The 14204-nt window shown below is 39.4% G+C and overlaps 1 protein-coding gene across 2 annotated transcripts in view; it reads left to right on the plus strand.

The window, feature by feature from the left end:
- LOC133834377 (WAT1-related protein At4g30420-like) overlaps positions 1-14204 on the plus strand; it is a 36518-nt gene that overhangs the window by 984 nt on the left and 21330 nt on the right. Inside the window, exons 4-5 of one of the 2 annotated variants that reach the window (XR_009893345.1) lie at positions 711-775; positions 1994-2512. Coding sequence is in view for 1 of the 2 variants with exons in the window: in XM_062263977.1 (XP_062119961.1) it covers positions 1994-2021 (28 nt within the window). In the remaining variant the exon portion in view is untranslated. Of the gene's footprint in view, positions 1-710; positions 776-1993; positions 2810-14204 lie in introns of those variants that run through there. The other variant, XM_062263977.1, reaches the window with a different exon arrangement.

Below are 14204 nucleotides of genomic sequence, written 5' to 3' on the forward strand. Positions count from 1 at the left end.
ATTACATTGATATATAGTTTCTCTCTGCTTTTTACGTAGAATATATTATAGTATATAATAATCTTTATTTTACTATATGATGAAAACTTGTCTTTTTCTTAATTATCAGCTTGGTCTGTGTAAGGAAATATATGTATAAATATTATATATATGAATAGATTTATAATGCCTATATATTCTGTTTTGTAAGGTTTCGTATGAAGTTGTTTGGAGGCTTTGATGTATTCCAATTATTTGGCTTGGTGTATTTTGAGATTTGGGATTCGTTGGCTTGGTGGCTGTGTGATTTGGGAATTAAATTTTTGCTTGTTTATCTTAAAATTTTCTTGTAACTCTAGGATATTTTCTGGTTAGTTTCTGATTTTATCTTTTGGATGTTTTTTGTCTTGAGCTGGAAAGTAGTGTAAGGAAACCAGGGCATATGGATCTCTTGAACTAATGGTTGATGCTCTTCAAGTGTTTGAGAAATTGATGCAAAGAAACTACAGAATATGATTTAATGAAACTATGAGTGATTCTAGTTTTTGTGTGCTCAAATTACTACTGCCTTTTGTTATTATTATTGTTAGATGATTAAATATAATATATATTTATAATTATATAAATCTTTCGTGGCCTCTCTTTATTATATTGAGCTTTTTCTTAGTATATAACATGGTAGCTACTTGTGTGTATATACTGTATATATATGCTATACTATACATATGCAGGAGTGCTTAAATGGAGAGTTTCTTCAAGTTGGTCTCAAGTTTGTTCCACTAGCTGGATATCACTGGTATCTACACATCTTTTCTTTTGATCATTTTATAAGTTGTATTAATCAAATTATAGGTAGTGAAAAAAAGTTGTTACCAATTTTTTAAGTTTTGGAGGCAATGCCACTGCCAAAGCCATTGCTTGAAGTCTTTTTCTTTTTTCTCATTTAATATTGCTTTTTCCCAAAACCCCAAATGCTGTTTATATTTTTTGTAATCCTTATAACGCTATTACACTGTCATTCTCCATATTCTTATCCTTCTTTACTGTTTGTTGGGATATTATTACTAACTAGAACTAAAATAGAGTAATAATGGATTCGTGTTTCTCTACCTTGTTAACTGGAAAGAATTTGTTCTTTGTCTTGGTACTGTATTTAATTGAGCCTATTGGTGAAGTTGGAATCCAGAACCTATAGAATAACACAGAAATAAAGTTTGTTGACATTAGGAAGAAGGTTCTAATTTGTTTAATGTGTTTGTTTGTATTAAATGCTATCATTGTGTTTCCCTCTCGATTTTTCAACTATAAAGAATTTATATATTCAAGTAATACTATTTTTATTAGGTGATGAGGATGAGGTCAAAGAAATGGAAAATAAACTATATGTCTGACTGTTTTGTTCTCAATTGTGCTTGTTTAGTTTTGCTCTGTTTTCGCAGTGTGCTTCTGTTTTTGGTTTTAGGTATTTTAATAATTTTATTCATCACGTTTTGGTCTCTTGAAAACCATTTTTTTTGATAGATTTTGAGCTTAGTTTATTTTGTTTCGAAGGGTCACATTTCTCTTTTTGTCATTTAATCTCCTTATTGGAAAAATCATAGCGTAATAATTTTTCAGAATAAATAAATAAATTAACTAGTTCAGATGTAAAACTATTATTAGGTGGTTATGTGATAGTTGGAAACAAAAGATTTAACTTAACTAAAAGCAATAATAAAGAGAAAAGAGTAACAACAAGTCTTGAGCTTTCAAAACTCTCAATGATTTTCTTACTTTGAATAATGTAAAATGCTAGTCTACAGATAAGAAACTGATCTGGTTATTATACATAGGACTTAACCAAACTTACTAAAATTAGTAAACCTAGGACTAATAACTGAATAAACAACCTTGTATTTTATATAAAAGTAAAGTCTTCTTGAATTGAGTGTTGTCATCTTGGTCATTTGAAACTAACATGTATATTAGGTGTCAGATTTGGACACTGATTTTGTTTCCTTTGCTGTGTGTGCAGGTTTGATGGAGATGGGTATATATATTGACTTCATTATTCTAAAAACTTATTTAATGAGTATATATATTGACGTCTTCAACAAGAAGAATACTTTGGAGCTCCCAAATTCATGAAGGTAATAATAACAAGAATTACTTAAGAATTTGATTAATTTTCAATCATCATTTAGGCTCAAGTTGTCAGGTGATTGAATATTCATGAAATCAAAGTTTTCTTCAAAATTATTGGCTCTCCCTTGTAATAATAATGCTTATGAAAGATTAATTAAAGTGTCCAAAGTAATTCTGAGTTGTAAGATTACAAAATCTGGTTTAATTAATTGAGCTTAGATTTCAAATTAATGTTTATTAGTTTCAAACTTCATTTGATTTTAATGCAAACTTTCAAATTGGAGAACTGAAAGGGCATTTTGGATTACTCGCGGTGATCATGCAAATTCTGAGAGCAAAGCTCAAAGTATTAGATCTTTCATATGGAAATGGAACCGGTATAATTAAGCACAACTCAACTACACATCTGGTACTGAAATATCTGTCTTCATGTGAATGTAATTTTAGAAATTAACAATTTTATTATTTTTAAGTGAGTTATGTCGGCAAGGATAGGAATGTCCTATGGAGGCTTTATGAGTGATCTTTTTCATGCCATATTAGTAATCTCTTTAAACTGTATATTAGTCAAAATTTGAAACTTGTGTGCACAAAATGTTAGTTGTTATTCATATCTTGGCTTCCTTTGTAACTGTATAACATGAATTTGTTGAGGATTATGTAATTTTTCTTGAAATGTACAACTAGTAGTATTACTGTAAAACAATCACATATAGCTTCTTAAGTGGACTCAATCCTCCTTAGCTTAGCTATACTCAAAACTCAATTAATATTTAACTCAATAAACCACATACTAAAGAAATTGACGAAGTTAGAGAAGAATGTGCAATGTCATATTTACAATTGGTTAGAGCAAAATGAATGATATTATAGCTAGCTAATTACAATACATGTTTAGAAATTTTAAATTTATTTCGTAAAATTTTTTTGCCATTTTTTTAGTATTTTCTTTTCAAAATTCTTTTGATACATATTCGACACTCAAATGGATATATATTTTTAAATCAAAATTAAAATTGTAGCTGTATTTAAAAAAAAAAAAAAAACTTTTAAGGGCATGCAAAGCGAGTCCTAAAAAATTACCTGCGAGTCCTAAAAAATCTGGTTGGGTGCTTATAATTAAGTTTTTAGGACTTGCAATGCGAGTCCTAAAAAATCTGGTTGAGTGCCTTTAATTAAGTTTTTAGGACTCGCATTGCGAGTCCTAAAAACATTCATTTTAGGACTCGCAATGCGAGTCCTAAAAACTTAATTAAAGACACTCAACCAGATTTTTGCGAGTCCTAAAAACATTCTTTTAGGACTCGCATTGCGAGTCCTAAAAACATTCTTTTAGGACTCGCAAAACGAGTCCTAAAAACTTAATTATAGGCACTCAACCAGATTTTTTAGGACTCACACAGATTTTTTAGGACTTGCGTTGCGAGTCCTAAAAACAGTTTTTTAGGACTCGCATTGCGAGTCCTAAAAAACCTTAGTTTTTAAGGCTCTCAAATAGAGGACTCGCGCCCTGCGAGTCCTAAAAATTTTTTTAGGACTCGCAATGCTAGTCCTAAAAAACCTTTTTTGTAGTAGTGAATGGTGAACACTCGTAATAGAACATTCATGGATGAAGACTTCCCCTCTGCAGTGGGAGGAGAGCAAGTCTGTCCACCTCCCGCGGGCATTTCAGAGGTGGCGGATGCCAAATCACCTCCCAACAAAGAGAAATGGAGGTGCAGAAAAGCAGCATCGCCGCCTTGCAGGAGATGGTGAATGCCATGAGGGCCACATTTGCAGCCCAAGGGCTGTAAGTGGACCCCCAAGTCGAAGTGTCACATGTGCAGCCAACTGGTGTGCCACCTGTGCAACCTGCTAACATGACACAAGAACAGTCAGATGTAGTGCCACTTGTGCACCCAGTTGGAGTACCCCCTATGCACCCTACTCATTTGGGAGGAGAAAGAGCTAAGGCTCCCCACAAACGGAAAAAAGTTCAACGAGCTTCCGAGCCTCTCAACATTTCGAGGAGGATGCGTGATCTAAAAGTAGTCCACGATGTCTGAGGAAACCTCCAGGCCCACAATGTCCAAGGAACCTAAAGCATTCTGCCTAGTCACGCTGCTACGGACCGTGCTAGGCCATGGGAATGAGAGCCCTTCGCGCCCCAGCAGCCTCGGGGAAACTCAGGGCTGAGAGCCAATAGGAGAGAGGTCTCCACGCCGCATCAGCATCTCAGTAAACAACGACTATGTCAAGTCTGATGTGAAAACGGAAGTAGGATTCCTTGAGGAAGGTTGTCGTGGGCACGCGCAACCTGACTTGCGAGACAATCTTAATGCTCGCAAGAACAGGGTCGGGCGCGAGGACCTCCATGAGAAATACCCTTAACCGGACCTTCGAGAATACCTGAATGCTCGGAGAAAAGAAGCAATGGCCGACCACAAGGCATACCCGACACATAGTGCATCCAACGACCCTCTTCAGACGGAGCTAGAGAGTTTGAAGAAAATAATGCTTAAGATGGCCTAGAAGTAGTGCCATGACTCAGACTCTAAGGACGAAGATGGAGAGCCATGTGCCTAGCACGTAGTTGAAGCCCCCATTGCCTAGTGGCTTCAAAATGCCTTACATTACCCAATGTTTAAAAAAGTGGTTTTGAGGTGCGCCTCAGTGTGAGACGGAAAAAAAACGCATTGAGGCGTGCACCTTGCTTAGCAGAGGTGTGGTGCTGAGTTGAGGTGGGTGAGGCGGAATTTGACTGAGGCGTGCGCCTCAGGGGCATTGGGCTGTTTTATGCCAAAAAAGACCCAAAATAAAAATCTGGTATAAATATGCCCAAAAAAAACTTATTAAAACTTATCTTAAATAAGCCCAAACCCAATAAAACTTATTTTAAATAAGCCCAAACCCAATAAAACTTAAAACTTATATTTTAATAAGCCTAATAAAACTGAAAACAAATAAAATTACAAACCCTAACAGCTCACTCACTCAGCCTCTCCTCTCCTTCACGTTTATCTCCTTTCCTCTACTCTGCCTTTTGTTCATCTCCTGCCCAGAAACTTGCCTAAAGCTGCTGAAGCAGAGAAAGGAAAAACAAAAAACGAAACCTCATGCCTTCCTCCCTACTTCTCTGTATAGTTGCTGAAGCTTCTTTCCATAGTAGACTAGAAGGAGTGTTAAGGTAAATATTACTTATTTTTAGTTGTTAGATAGATTCAATGTGTTTATTTTGGTTATCTCTTTGTTTTGTGTAGATATTAGAATGGTTAGAAGCTAAAAAAAGTTGTATTAGAGGAGCTAGTGGTAGTGGTAGTAATAATAGTGGTGGGACTCATTCAAATAGGAAAGATCCAGCTTGGAAGCATGGCATTGAGGTTGATACTCCTGGAAGTTATAAATATCTTGAGTGTGTATATTGCAAAAAAGTTATTAAGGGTGGTGTTACGAGGTTGAAAGATCACCTTGCTCAAACTAGGAAAGATGTTGCACCATGTTCGAAGGTCCCCGAAGAAGTGAAGAATGAATTTGTGGAGTACTTGAAAAAAAACTTTGGAAAAACATGCGAGTCAAATTAAATTTGAAGAGTTGGTTGAGTCGGGTTCTTATTTTTCACAAAATGCTCCCATTCCTAGTAGATGTATAAGAGGGCCAATAGATAGGTTTATGATGAATGTAGGTGGTGATAATGGTGATAAGATAGTCGCTGAACCAACTCAAATAACTCCAAAAAATGCAAAATAAATGCGTAATAAAGTTTGTATGGACATTGGGAGGTGTTTCTTTGAGAATCCTTTGCCTTTCCATTTAGCTAAGAGTCCTTCGTTTATCAATATGTGTCGTTCAATTGGCAATTATGGTAGGGGATTGAAACCTCCTAGTATGTATGAGCTTAGGACATGGATATTGAAGGAGGAGCTAAAGACTACCGATGCTATAGTTGAGGATGTTAAGAAGACATGGCCACAAACGGGAGTTTCAATTATGTCTGATGGATGGTCAGACATTAGAAATCGAAGTATAATTAACATATTGGTCAATAATCCTAGTGGTACTGTGTTTTATAACAGTGTTGATGCCTCTTCATTTATCAAAGATGCAAAAAGGTTGTTTAAAATGTTGGATGATGTTATTGAAGAAATTGGAGAGCATATTGCTATTCAAGTAGTTACTGATAATGCAAGTGCCTACAAAGCGGTGGGTACATTATTAATGGAGAAAAGAAAGCATCTATATTGGACTCCATGTGCTGCACATTGTCTTAATTTGATGCTTGAAAAAATTGGAGAGTTGCCACAACATAAGAATGCCTTACTGAAAGCAAAAAAATTGAGCAAGTTTATTCACAATCATCAATGGGTCCTAAGCTTGATGCGAAAATTTGCCAAAAGAGATATTTTAAGACCTGCTGCCAAAAGATTTGCAACCGCATTTCTTACACTGCAAAGCATTTATCAAGTGAAGCAACCTTTAGAGGCTATGTTTACTTCTGAAGAGTGGACACGTTGTACTTTGGCATCTAAACCAGAAGGAAAAGAAGCAAGGAAAGTAGTTTTGAAGGACAAACATTTTTGGCCAAGTGTGGTTTATGCCATTAAGACCACAAAACCTTTGGTTGAAGTGCTGAGGTTAGTTGACGCTAATAAAGAACCAGCTATGGGTTGTCTCTATAATGCCATGGATTCAGCAAAATAAAAAATAGCACAAAATTTGGGTGGGGAAGAAAAAGATTACAAGGAGATATTAGAAATAATTGATTAGAAATGGGAACTTCAGTTGCATCGACATTTGCATGCCGGTGCGTACTTTTTGAACCCCTGTTGTCATTATGCACCAGGATTTTCCAACCTTCCAGAGACCAAGTTGGGTTTGTTCCATTGTATGGACAAACTTATACCGAACCTCGAAGACAGAGAGAAAGATGACCTTCAATGTTGCACTTTTCACAGCAATGAAGGGTTCTTTGGATTCACCCAAGCTAAACATACATTTGAAAAATGATCACCAGTTAAGGGTCTAAATTTATTTCTAATACTGTTAGAAAATTTTTAGTATGTATACTAAAGTAATTGTTCTTTTAATGTTCAATTTTAGTGGAATGGTGGACTCAATTTGGAGATGGCACTCCAGAGTTACAAAAAGTTGCCATCTAAGTATTGGGTCTTACTTGCTCAGCATCAGGATGTGAGTGAAATTGGAGTACTTTCAATCAAGTTCATACAAAAAGAAGAAACCGACTGACTACCTTAAGAATGCATTCTTTGGTATATATAATGTTCAACAAAAGGTTGAAAGATAGACATATGAAGTTGACATCTCTATCAAAAGAAGATGATGTTTCATTGATTGATGAGTTGCCATCTAATGATGAATGAATTGTTGACGAAAATGAAAATGTTGAAGAATTGCAAAGGCCAAATGATGAGGATCTCGGAGTTAATGTTGAAGGATTGGGATTGACTTTAAACCAAAACAATACAAGTGCTCCACAATCTACCTCAAGAGTGGGCTCGTAAACTCAAATTCTTGTTTTAATTTAGATTATGATACTGTGTTAATCAATTATTGACTAGTTTGTAATTAATTTTTCTTAGGAAAACGAAAGACTGTAGTAGACTTGGATGAAGATGGATGGGAGAATATTGATGGCGACAATGAGCGTGATGATGATGACGATGATGACGATGAGAGAATTTTACAATATAATGATTTGTCAAGCAATAATGAATTGGAATATGATTTCTAAATCATCGTCCCATTACTACTAAATTTGTTCTAGGATAGTAGAATCTAGTTCTAGAAACAAAAATTAACTTTATTTTAGAAATTTAGATAATTTATGAGATATTTATGTTTGAGTTTTATGATACATTTTATGATATGTTTGAGTTTTATGACATTTCTTATTCTATGTTTGAGTTTACACATTGATCTTACTTTATATCTTTAGATGTTATAAAAATATTTGAGGCATATGCCTCAATGCGCCTTGAGGCGTATGCCTTGCCTCACAAAAACAAAACGCCTTGAGGCGTAAAAGCGATATTTTAAACGTTGACATTACCATTTCTCCAAGTTCAATCGATTGATGTCCATGCACCAAGTCTCCAAGGACACAAGATGTCACTGCTTTCCCTTGACCTTGATGGGGGCAGCCGATGGATGGTTCAATTAGCACAGACTAGATTCCATCTACTCCTGGTCCCAGCTGTCCTTCGAGTTCAGGGGACACACGAAAAGTTAGTTTCAAGGTCAATGCCTTGGCTAACATCAAGCAATGGTCGTTTGAGACCCTTAAAGCCTTTAAGGAGGAAGTTGCGAGGACCAAGACGGTCAATGATGGTCAGTAGCTTATGGACTTATAGGTTGGTATCCGACCAGGTGCTCCACTATGGGACGAGTTGCAAAGACGCAGATGCCATAGGCTCGATGACTTTATTCATCGAGCCCAAGAATACATACATTGGGAAGATGCTCAGATTGGAGATTTTGGAGAACCAGTCTCCATTCCAGCTCCTTCCATCCCAGCGGCTACAACGCCAAACTCCCACTTCTCGCCATAAACTCCCGCATAGACAAGTGTGATGAGTTATTCACAGTACAATCCCATAGCTCCACAAGCTATCTACAGCACCATGCCCACCGTTTATTAGCTCCCATTGGATTCATCGTTTATCAGCCTGGTTTCAGTATTGGAGTAGCTGCTCCCTCCTAATCAATGAGGCTTAGTAAGGGCCCGAGTGGAAGTAAACACGGGGGCAAGATCAAAGGGAGCAAGAAAGTGAAGAAGGCTCCTGAGGAGAAATACACAGCCCAGGATTTTGAGTACACTGATCTAGTTGATACTCAGGAGAATATATACTTAGCCATGAAGCAACAAGTCCACTACCGGAGGCCTCAGCCCATCCGGAGAAGAAGGGAGAAGAGAGACGCAGTCAAATTCTGCAAGTACCAGAATGACATTGGTCGCAATACCAATAAATGCAGGTACATGCGTGATGAGATAGAAAATCTCATCAAGTTGGGGCATCTACACCAATACACCCAAGGTGAAGCATGCCTTGCATAGGCTCCCTTAGGAGCACCACCCCTTAATCAGTTGGGGGCACCTCCCCAAAATCAAGGCCAAGTACCTGCTGCTCTGCAGGCCATGACCTAAGGTCCTCCTCCAATGAATGGGAGAGTGGGGACCATCTTAGGAGGACCTTATCTAAGGGGGACATCGAGGAGTTCGGAACACAAATGTATGTGGGCCCTCAACCACGATGAAAATGTTTGTGCACTAGTCCAACTTCTGGCACAGATGCCTCGGATGACGGACCAAGTTATTACCTTCACCGTGAAAGATGCTCGAAGAGTGCACTCCCCCACCACGATCCTTTGGTAATAATTGCCCAGATTGCCAACAAAATGGTTGCTCGGATCCTGGTGGACAACGGGAGTTCTACGAACATCCTATTCAAACAGGCCTTTGATATAATAGGATTGACGACAAGCGATCTCACCCCATGCACTTTGACCCTTTACAAATTCTCGAACGAAGGTTTGATCCCAATGGTGCAACTCAAGTTTCCAGTGACACTTTGAGAAGTTTCTAGACATGCCTTCAAATATTGCACCATTGTGGTTGCGGGCTGCTCTTTCGCTTGGTGGAATTTGGAGCAACCACTTCCATTAGGCATATGTGAATGAAGTTCCCCACAAAGGCGAGAATTCGTGCAGATCCCAAGGACCAGAAAGATGCCGCCAGTGATTGAGGCAGCAGCTCCCAAGCAACATCCTCCAGAAGAGATGGAGGTTCAAGCTTTCCTCGAGGAGCGAGAGGAGCCGAATGAATTAGACCCCAGGGTTGGTGATGATAGGGCAATCCTTGATGAAGCCAGCCCAAACAAGAAAATGAAGGTTGGGAAGAACGTCAAAGCAGAAGTCTGAGAAGTAGTGGTGAACTTTCTCTGCGAGAACCAGGATGTGTTTTCCTGGTCCTATGCAAACATGACGGGTATTGACCCAAATATCATCTGCCACGCCTTGAATGTGGATCCCAATGTTGCCCTGGTGCAACAAAAAAGAATACTGCTTGAATCGATGAGGGCAGAAGCGCTTAGAGCGGAAGTCGACAAGCTTCTTGGCAACATGTTTATACGAGAGGCCCAATATCCTAAGTGGGTAGAAAATCTGGTGCTGGTCCTAAAGCCTAATGGGATCTGGAGGACATGCATCGATTTTACTGACCTCAATAAGGCCTACCCCAAAGACTGTTTCCTTTTTCCAATGATCAATCAGATGGTGGATGCTACCTCTAGGTATGAACTCTTAACGTTCATGGATACATACTTATGTTACAACCATATCTTCATGCATGTCTTAGAGCAGGAGCAAACTAGTTTCTGAATAGATAAGGACATCATTACTACAAGGTGATACCATTTGGCTTGAAAAGTGCGAGGGCCACTTCTCGGAGACTACTGAACAAGATGTTCAAGAATCAGTTGGTTGAAACATGGAAATGTATGTGGACCACATGCTGGTCAAATCCAAAACATCCCCGGAGCAAGTAAAAGACTTGGCGGAATCTTTCTCAATGCTCTGCAGGTTCGGGATGAAGTTGAATCCACAAAAATTCACATTTGGGGTAGCCTCCGGGAAATTCCTTGGATTTATTGTGAGTTCCTAAGTAATAGAAGCGAATCCCGATAAGATCAAAGCACTGATAGAGATGCCATCCCCTAGGAAGCACAAAGATGTGCAAATTCTGACTGGTCAGATAGCAGCTCTCAGTTGCTTTGATCGAAGGCAACTGATAAGCGCATCCCTTTCTTCAACACCCTCCAAGAAGGTCAGCGATTTGAATGGACAGAAGAATGTGAGCAAGTCTTCCAACATCTTAAGGCACATATGGAGAATCTTCCAATACTTTCAAAGTCAGTAGAAGGAGCTCCTCTACCTAACCATCACGAAGCATGCCATCAGTGCAACGCTGATATGAGAGGATGGCCGCACTAAATATCTAGTCTACTATATCAGCAAACGATTCCTCATAGCAGAATCTAGATATCCGTTTATGGAGAAGCTAAATGTTTGTTTGATGATAGCTTCGCGGAAGCTCAGGCCCTTTTTCCAGGTACATCCCATCAAAGTGATCACCAACCAACCTCTAAGGCAGATCCTCCAGAAGCCAGAGTCTTATGGGAGCCTCCTTAAATGGACAGTCGAACTTAGCCAGTTCGACATATAATACCATATGAGGACCTCCATCAAGGGACAAGCGTTAGTTGACTTCATTGTGGAGTGCACGGGAATAACCGAAGGGCCTAAGGAAACCCTATCTATTGGGCCTATATTGAAGTTGTATATGGAAGGGTCGTCCAAAGAAGGGATAATCTTGGTATCACTCGAAGGACAGAGGATTCACAGTGCCCTGAGATTTGGATTTGACGCCTCAAAAAATGAGGCTAACTACGAAGCCCTCTTAGCTAGATTACGAGTTACTTAGGAGCTTGAAACTGAAGGACTCGAAATCTACAATGATTCTCATCTGGTGGTAAACTAAGTCCTCGAAGAGTACCAAGCCTGAGGTACCAAGATGGCTGCCTACCTAGCCAAAGCCCAAGAAATGCTAAATAGCTGTAATAAATTCACCATTCGACAAGTTCCACGAGAATAGAACTCCAACGCTGATGCTCTAGCCAAGCTAACCACTTCTAAGGACATGAAGATGCTTAATATGGTCCCAATTGATTACTTGGCTTCTCCAAGCATCGTAGATCCCAAGGAAGTGGAAACAGTCCAACCTCAGGAAAGTTGGATGGCGCCAATAACGAAGTATCTTGTCTTCGAAGAACTAGCGTGGGAAAAAAAGTGGCTGAGAAGCTACTCTATCAAGCTCATCGGTACGTGATCATGGATAGAAAATTATACTGGAGAGGATACTAACTGCCACTGCTCCGGCGTGTGTCCTAGCAAGAAGCAAAACTCATCCTCCGAGAAGTGCATGAAGGCTTTTGCGGAGACTACATTATGGGGCGAAGTATTGCCAAAAAGATTTTGCGACAAGGATATTTCTGGCCCACGATGAACAGTGATTCGCTGGATTATGTCAATATATGCAACAAATGCCAGCAGTACGCTAACATCCCCCGAGCTCCTCCTAATGAGCTCACTCAGATGGCAAGTCTATGGCCAATGGAGTCTGGGGCATTGACCCAATAGGCTCCTTGCCCGCGGGAAACGGAAGAGTAAAGTGCGCGATTGTGGCAATCGACTACTTCATGAAGTGGGTTGAAGTCGAACCTGTTGTTACTATCACCTCAAAGAATGCACTGGTCTTCATTATTAAAAACATCGTTTGTCGTTACGGGCTCCCGAGGAAGATAGTCTCCGACAATGGCCTACAATTCGACAGTGACATGTTCACTGATTTTTGTGAAAGACATATCATCAAGAGTTTCTCCTCCATAGCTCATCCTTAGGAAAACAAACAAGTGGAAGCAGTCAATAAGACGCTTGAAGCCATTTTAAAAAAAAAGGCTGGAACAGGCAAAAGATGATTGGCCTGAGGAGTTGCCTAGAGTACTATGGAGCTATCGTACCACTGCTAGGACGTCCACTAGCCATTCACCATTCTCCATGGCCTATGGGTATGAAACCAAGCTCTTAGTTGAGGCTGCCATCTCCACGCACCGACGAACAACGTATGGTCTGACTACTAATCACACCTTGCTTTAAGAATCATTGGACTTAGCTGAAGAACTCTGAGAAGCTACTCAGCTCCAAGTAGCTTCTTACCAACAAAATGTTTCCAAGTACTTCAATTCTAAAGTGAAGGATCAAAAGTTTGAGGTCGAGGACTTGGTGTTGCGAAAAGTTTTCTTCGCAACGCGAGATCCAAGTGCTGGAGTGTTGGGCCCAAATTGGGAAGGCACTTACTAAGTCCAGAGCACTATCTGTCCCGGGACGTACAAATTGGCTCGACTGGACGGGGAGTTGATTCCTCATCCCTAGAATGTCGAGCATCTTCGCCGGTATTACCAGTAATGCAAGCAACCATGTATTTTTCGCATTTTATTACTCATATGTGTCCTACGGGCAATTAATGAAAATTGTGTGTACAATACATGATAGATGAAATTCAAAAAACATGCTTGTATTTTTGCTTTATTTGTTAAGTTTTACTACTCGAGGATGTACTTGCTCACAGACCCGGAGAAGGGAACAAAGATCTCAGTCTCCATTCACTTGGGGGGCATAAGCAAGGAGTTGAGTCACCCCACGAGAATGACTACTCGCGAAGTAAGACCTAGGGAACTTGATAAGAGTAACCTATACGAAGTACCTTAGCATAAACCTAATGTCACAAAGCTTGCAAATGTTAATAGGCCTATGGAACTCATCAAGAGGAACCTATATAGGGTACCTTAGAGAAAATCTAGCGCCATAAAGTCTTGAGCCCTATATTGTAAAAGCAAGACCAAGAACTCAGCTCACTTCCTGAGGACCAAGCGCCCGAGAAATAAAGCTTAGTTCCCGAGGCCTGAATAAAGAGCTCACAAGTCCCGAGTTGTCTAAAACTTGGGCCCACAAACGGTGGATAAAATCAAAGGTTAAATTAGGTCAATTTTTTCGTGACATCAAGTTGCATAAGGAAATTGATAAAACCTTATATTTTTCTAAGTCCAATTTGCAATATTACTAAACGATGTATAAAAGTGCAAAAAAGACAAAGTGGTAGAGCATGAAAGCCACTAAAAGAAGTAAATATATACAATATTGCTCGGGGGCTCGAGCATTTAAATTGTCTATGCCCCTGAAATATGGCTCGTAAACCTACTACTAGGAAAAATAATAAGAAAAAAAAATTCTGTCTAGTCCTGCCTAGGAGGAACCTCCTCGATGAGCTCTACAACGGGGTTAGATTCGGGGGGCTTTCCAGCAGCAGTAGTAACGACAGTAGCGACAGTCTTAGCGCAGAGTTGTTCATTGAAGAATGCCCGGGTGACATAGGCATCACTGGTGAAGCTCAAATATATGTCCCGGTTATGGAATTAGGTCAAGTAGAATGCATTCTCGGCGATGTCATCCATCTCCTTTTTTAGAGCCTCAACCTCGGAGGCCACGGTCTT

Source organism: Humulus lupulus, chromosome 5 (assembly GCF_963169125.1).
Source record: "Humulus lupulus chromosome 5, drHumLupu1.1, whole genome shotgun sequence".
NCBI lineage: Eukaryota > Viridiplantae > Streptophyta > Magnoliopsida > Rosales > Cannabaceae > Humulus > Humulus lupulus.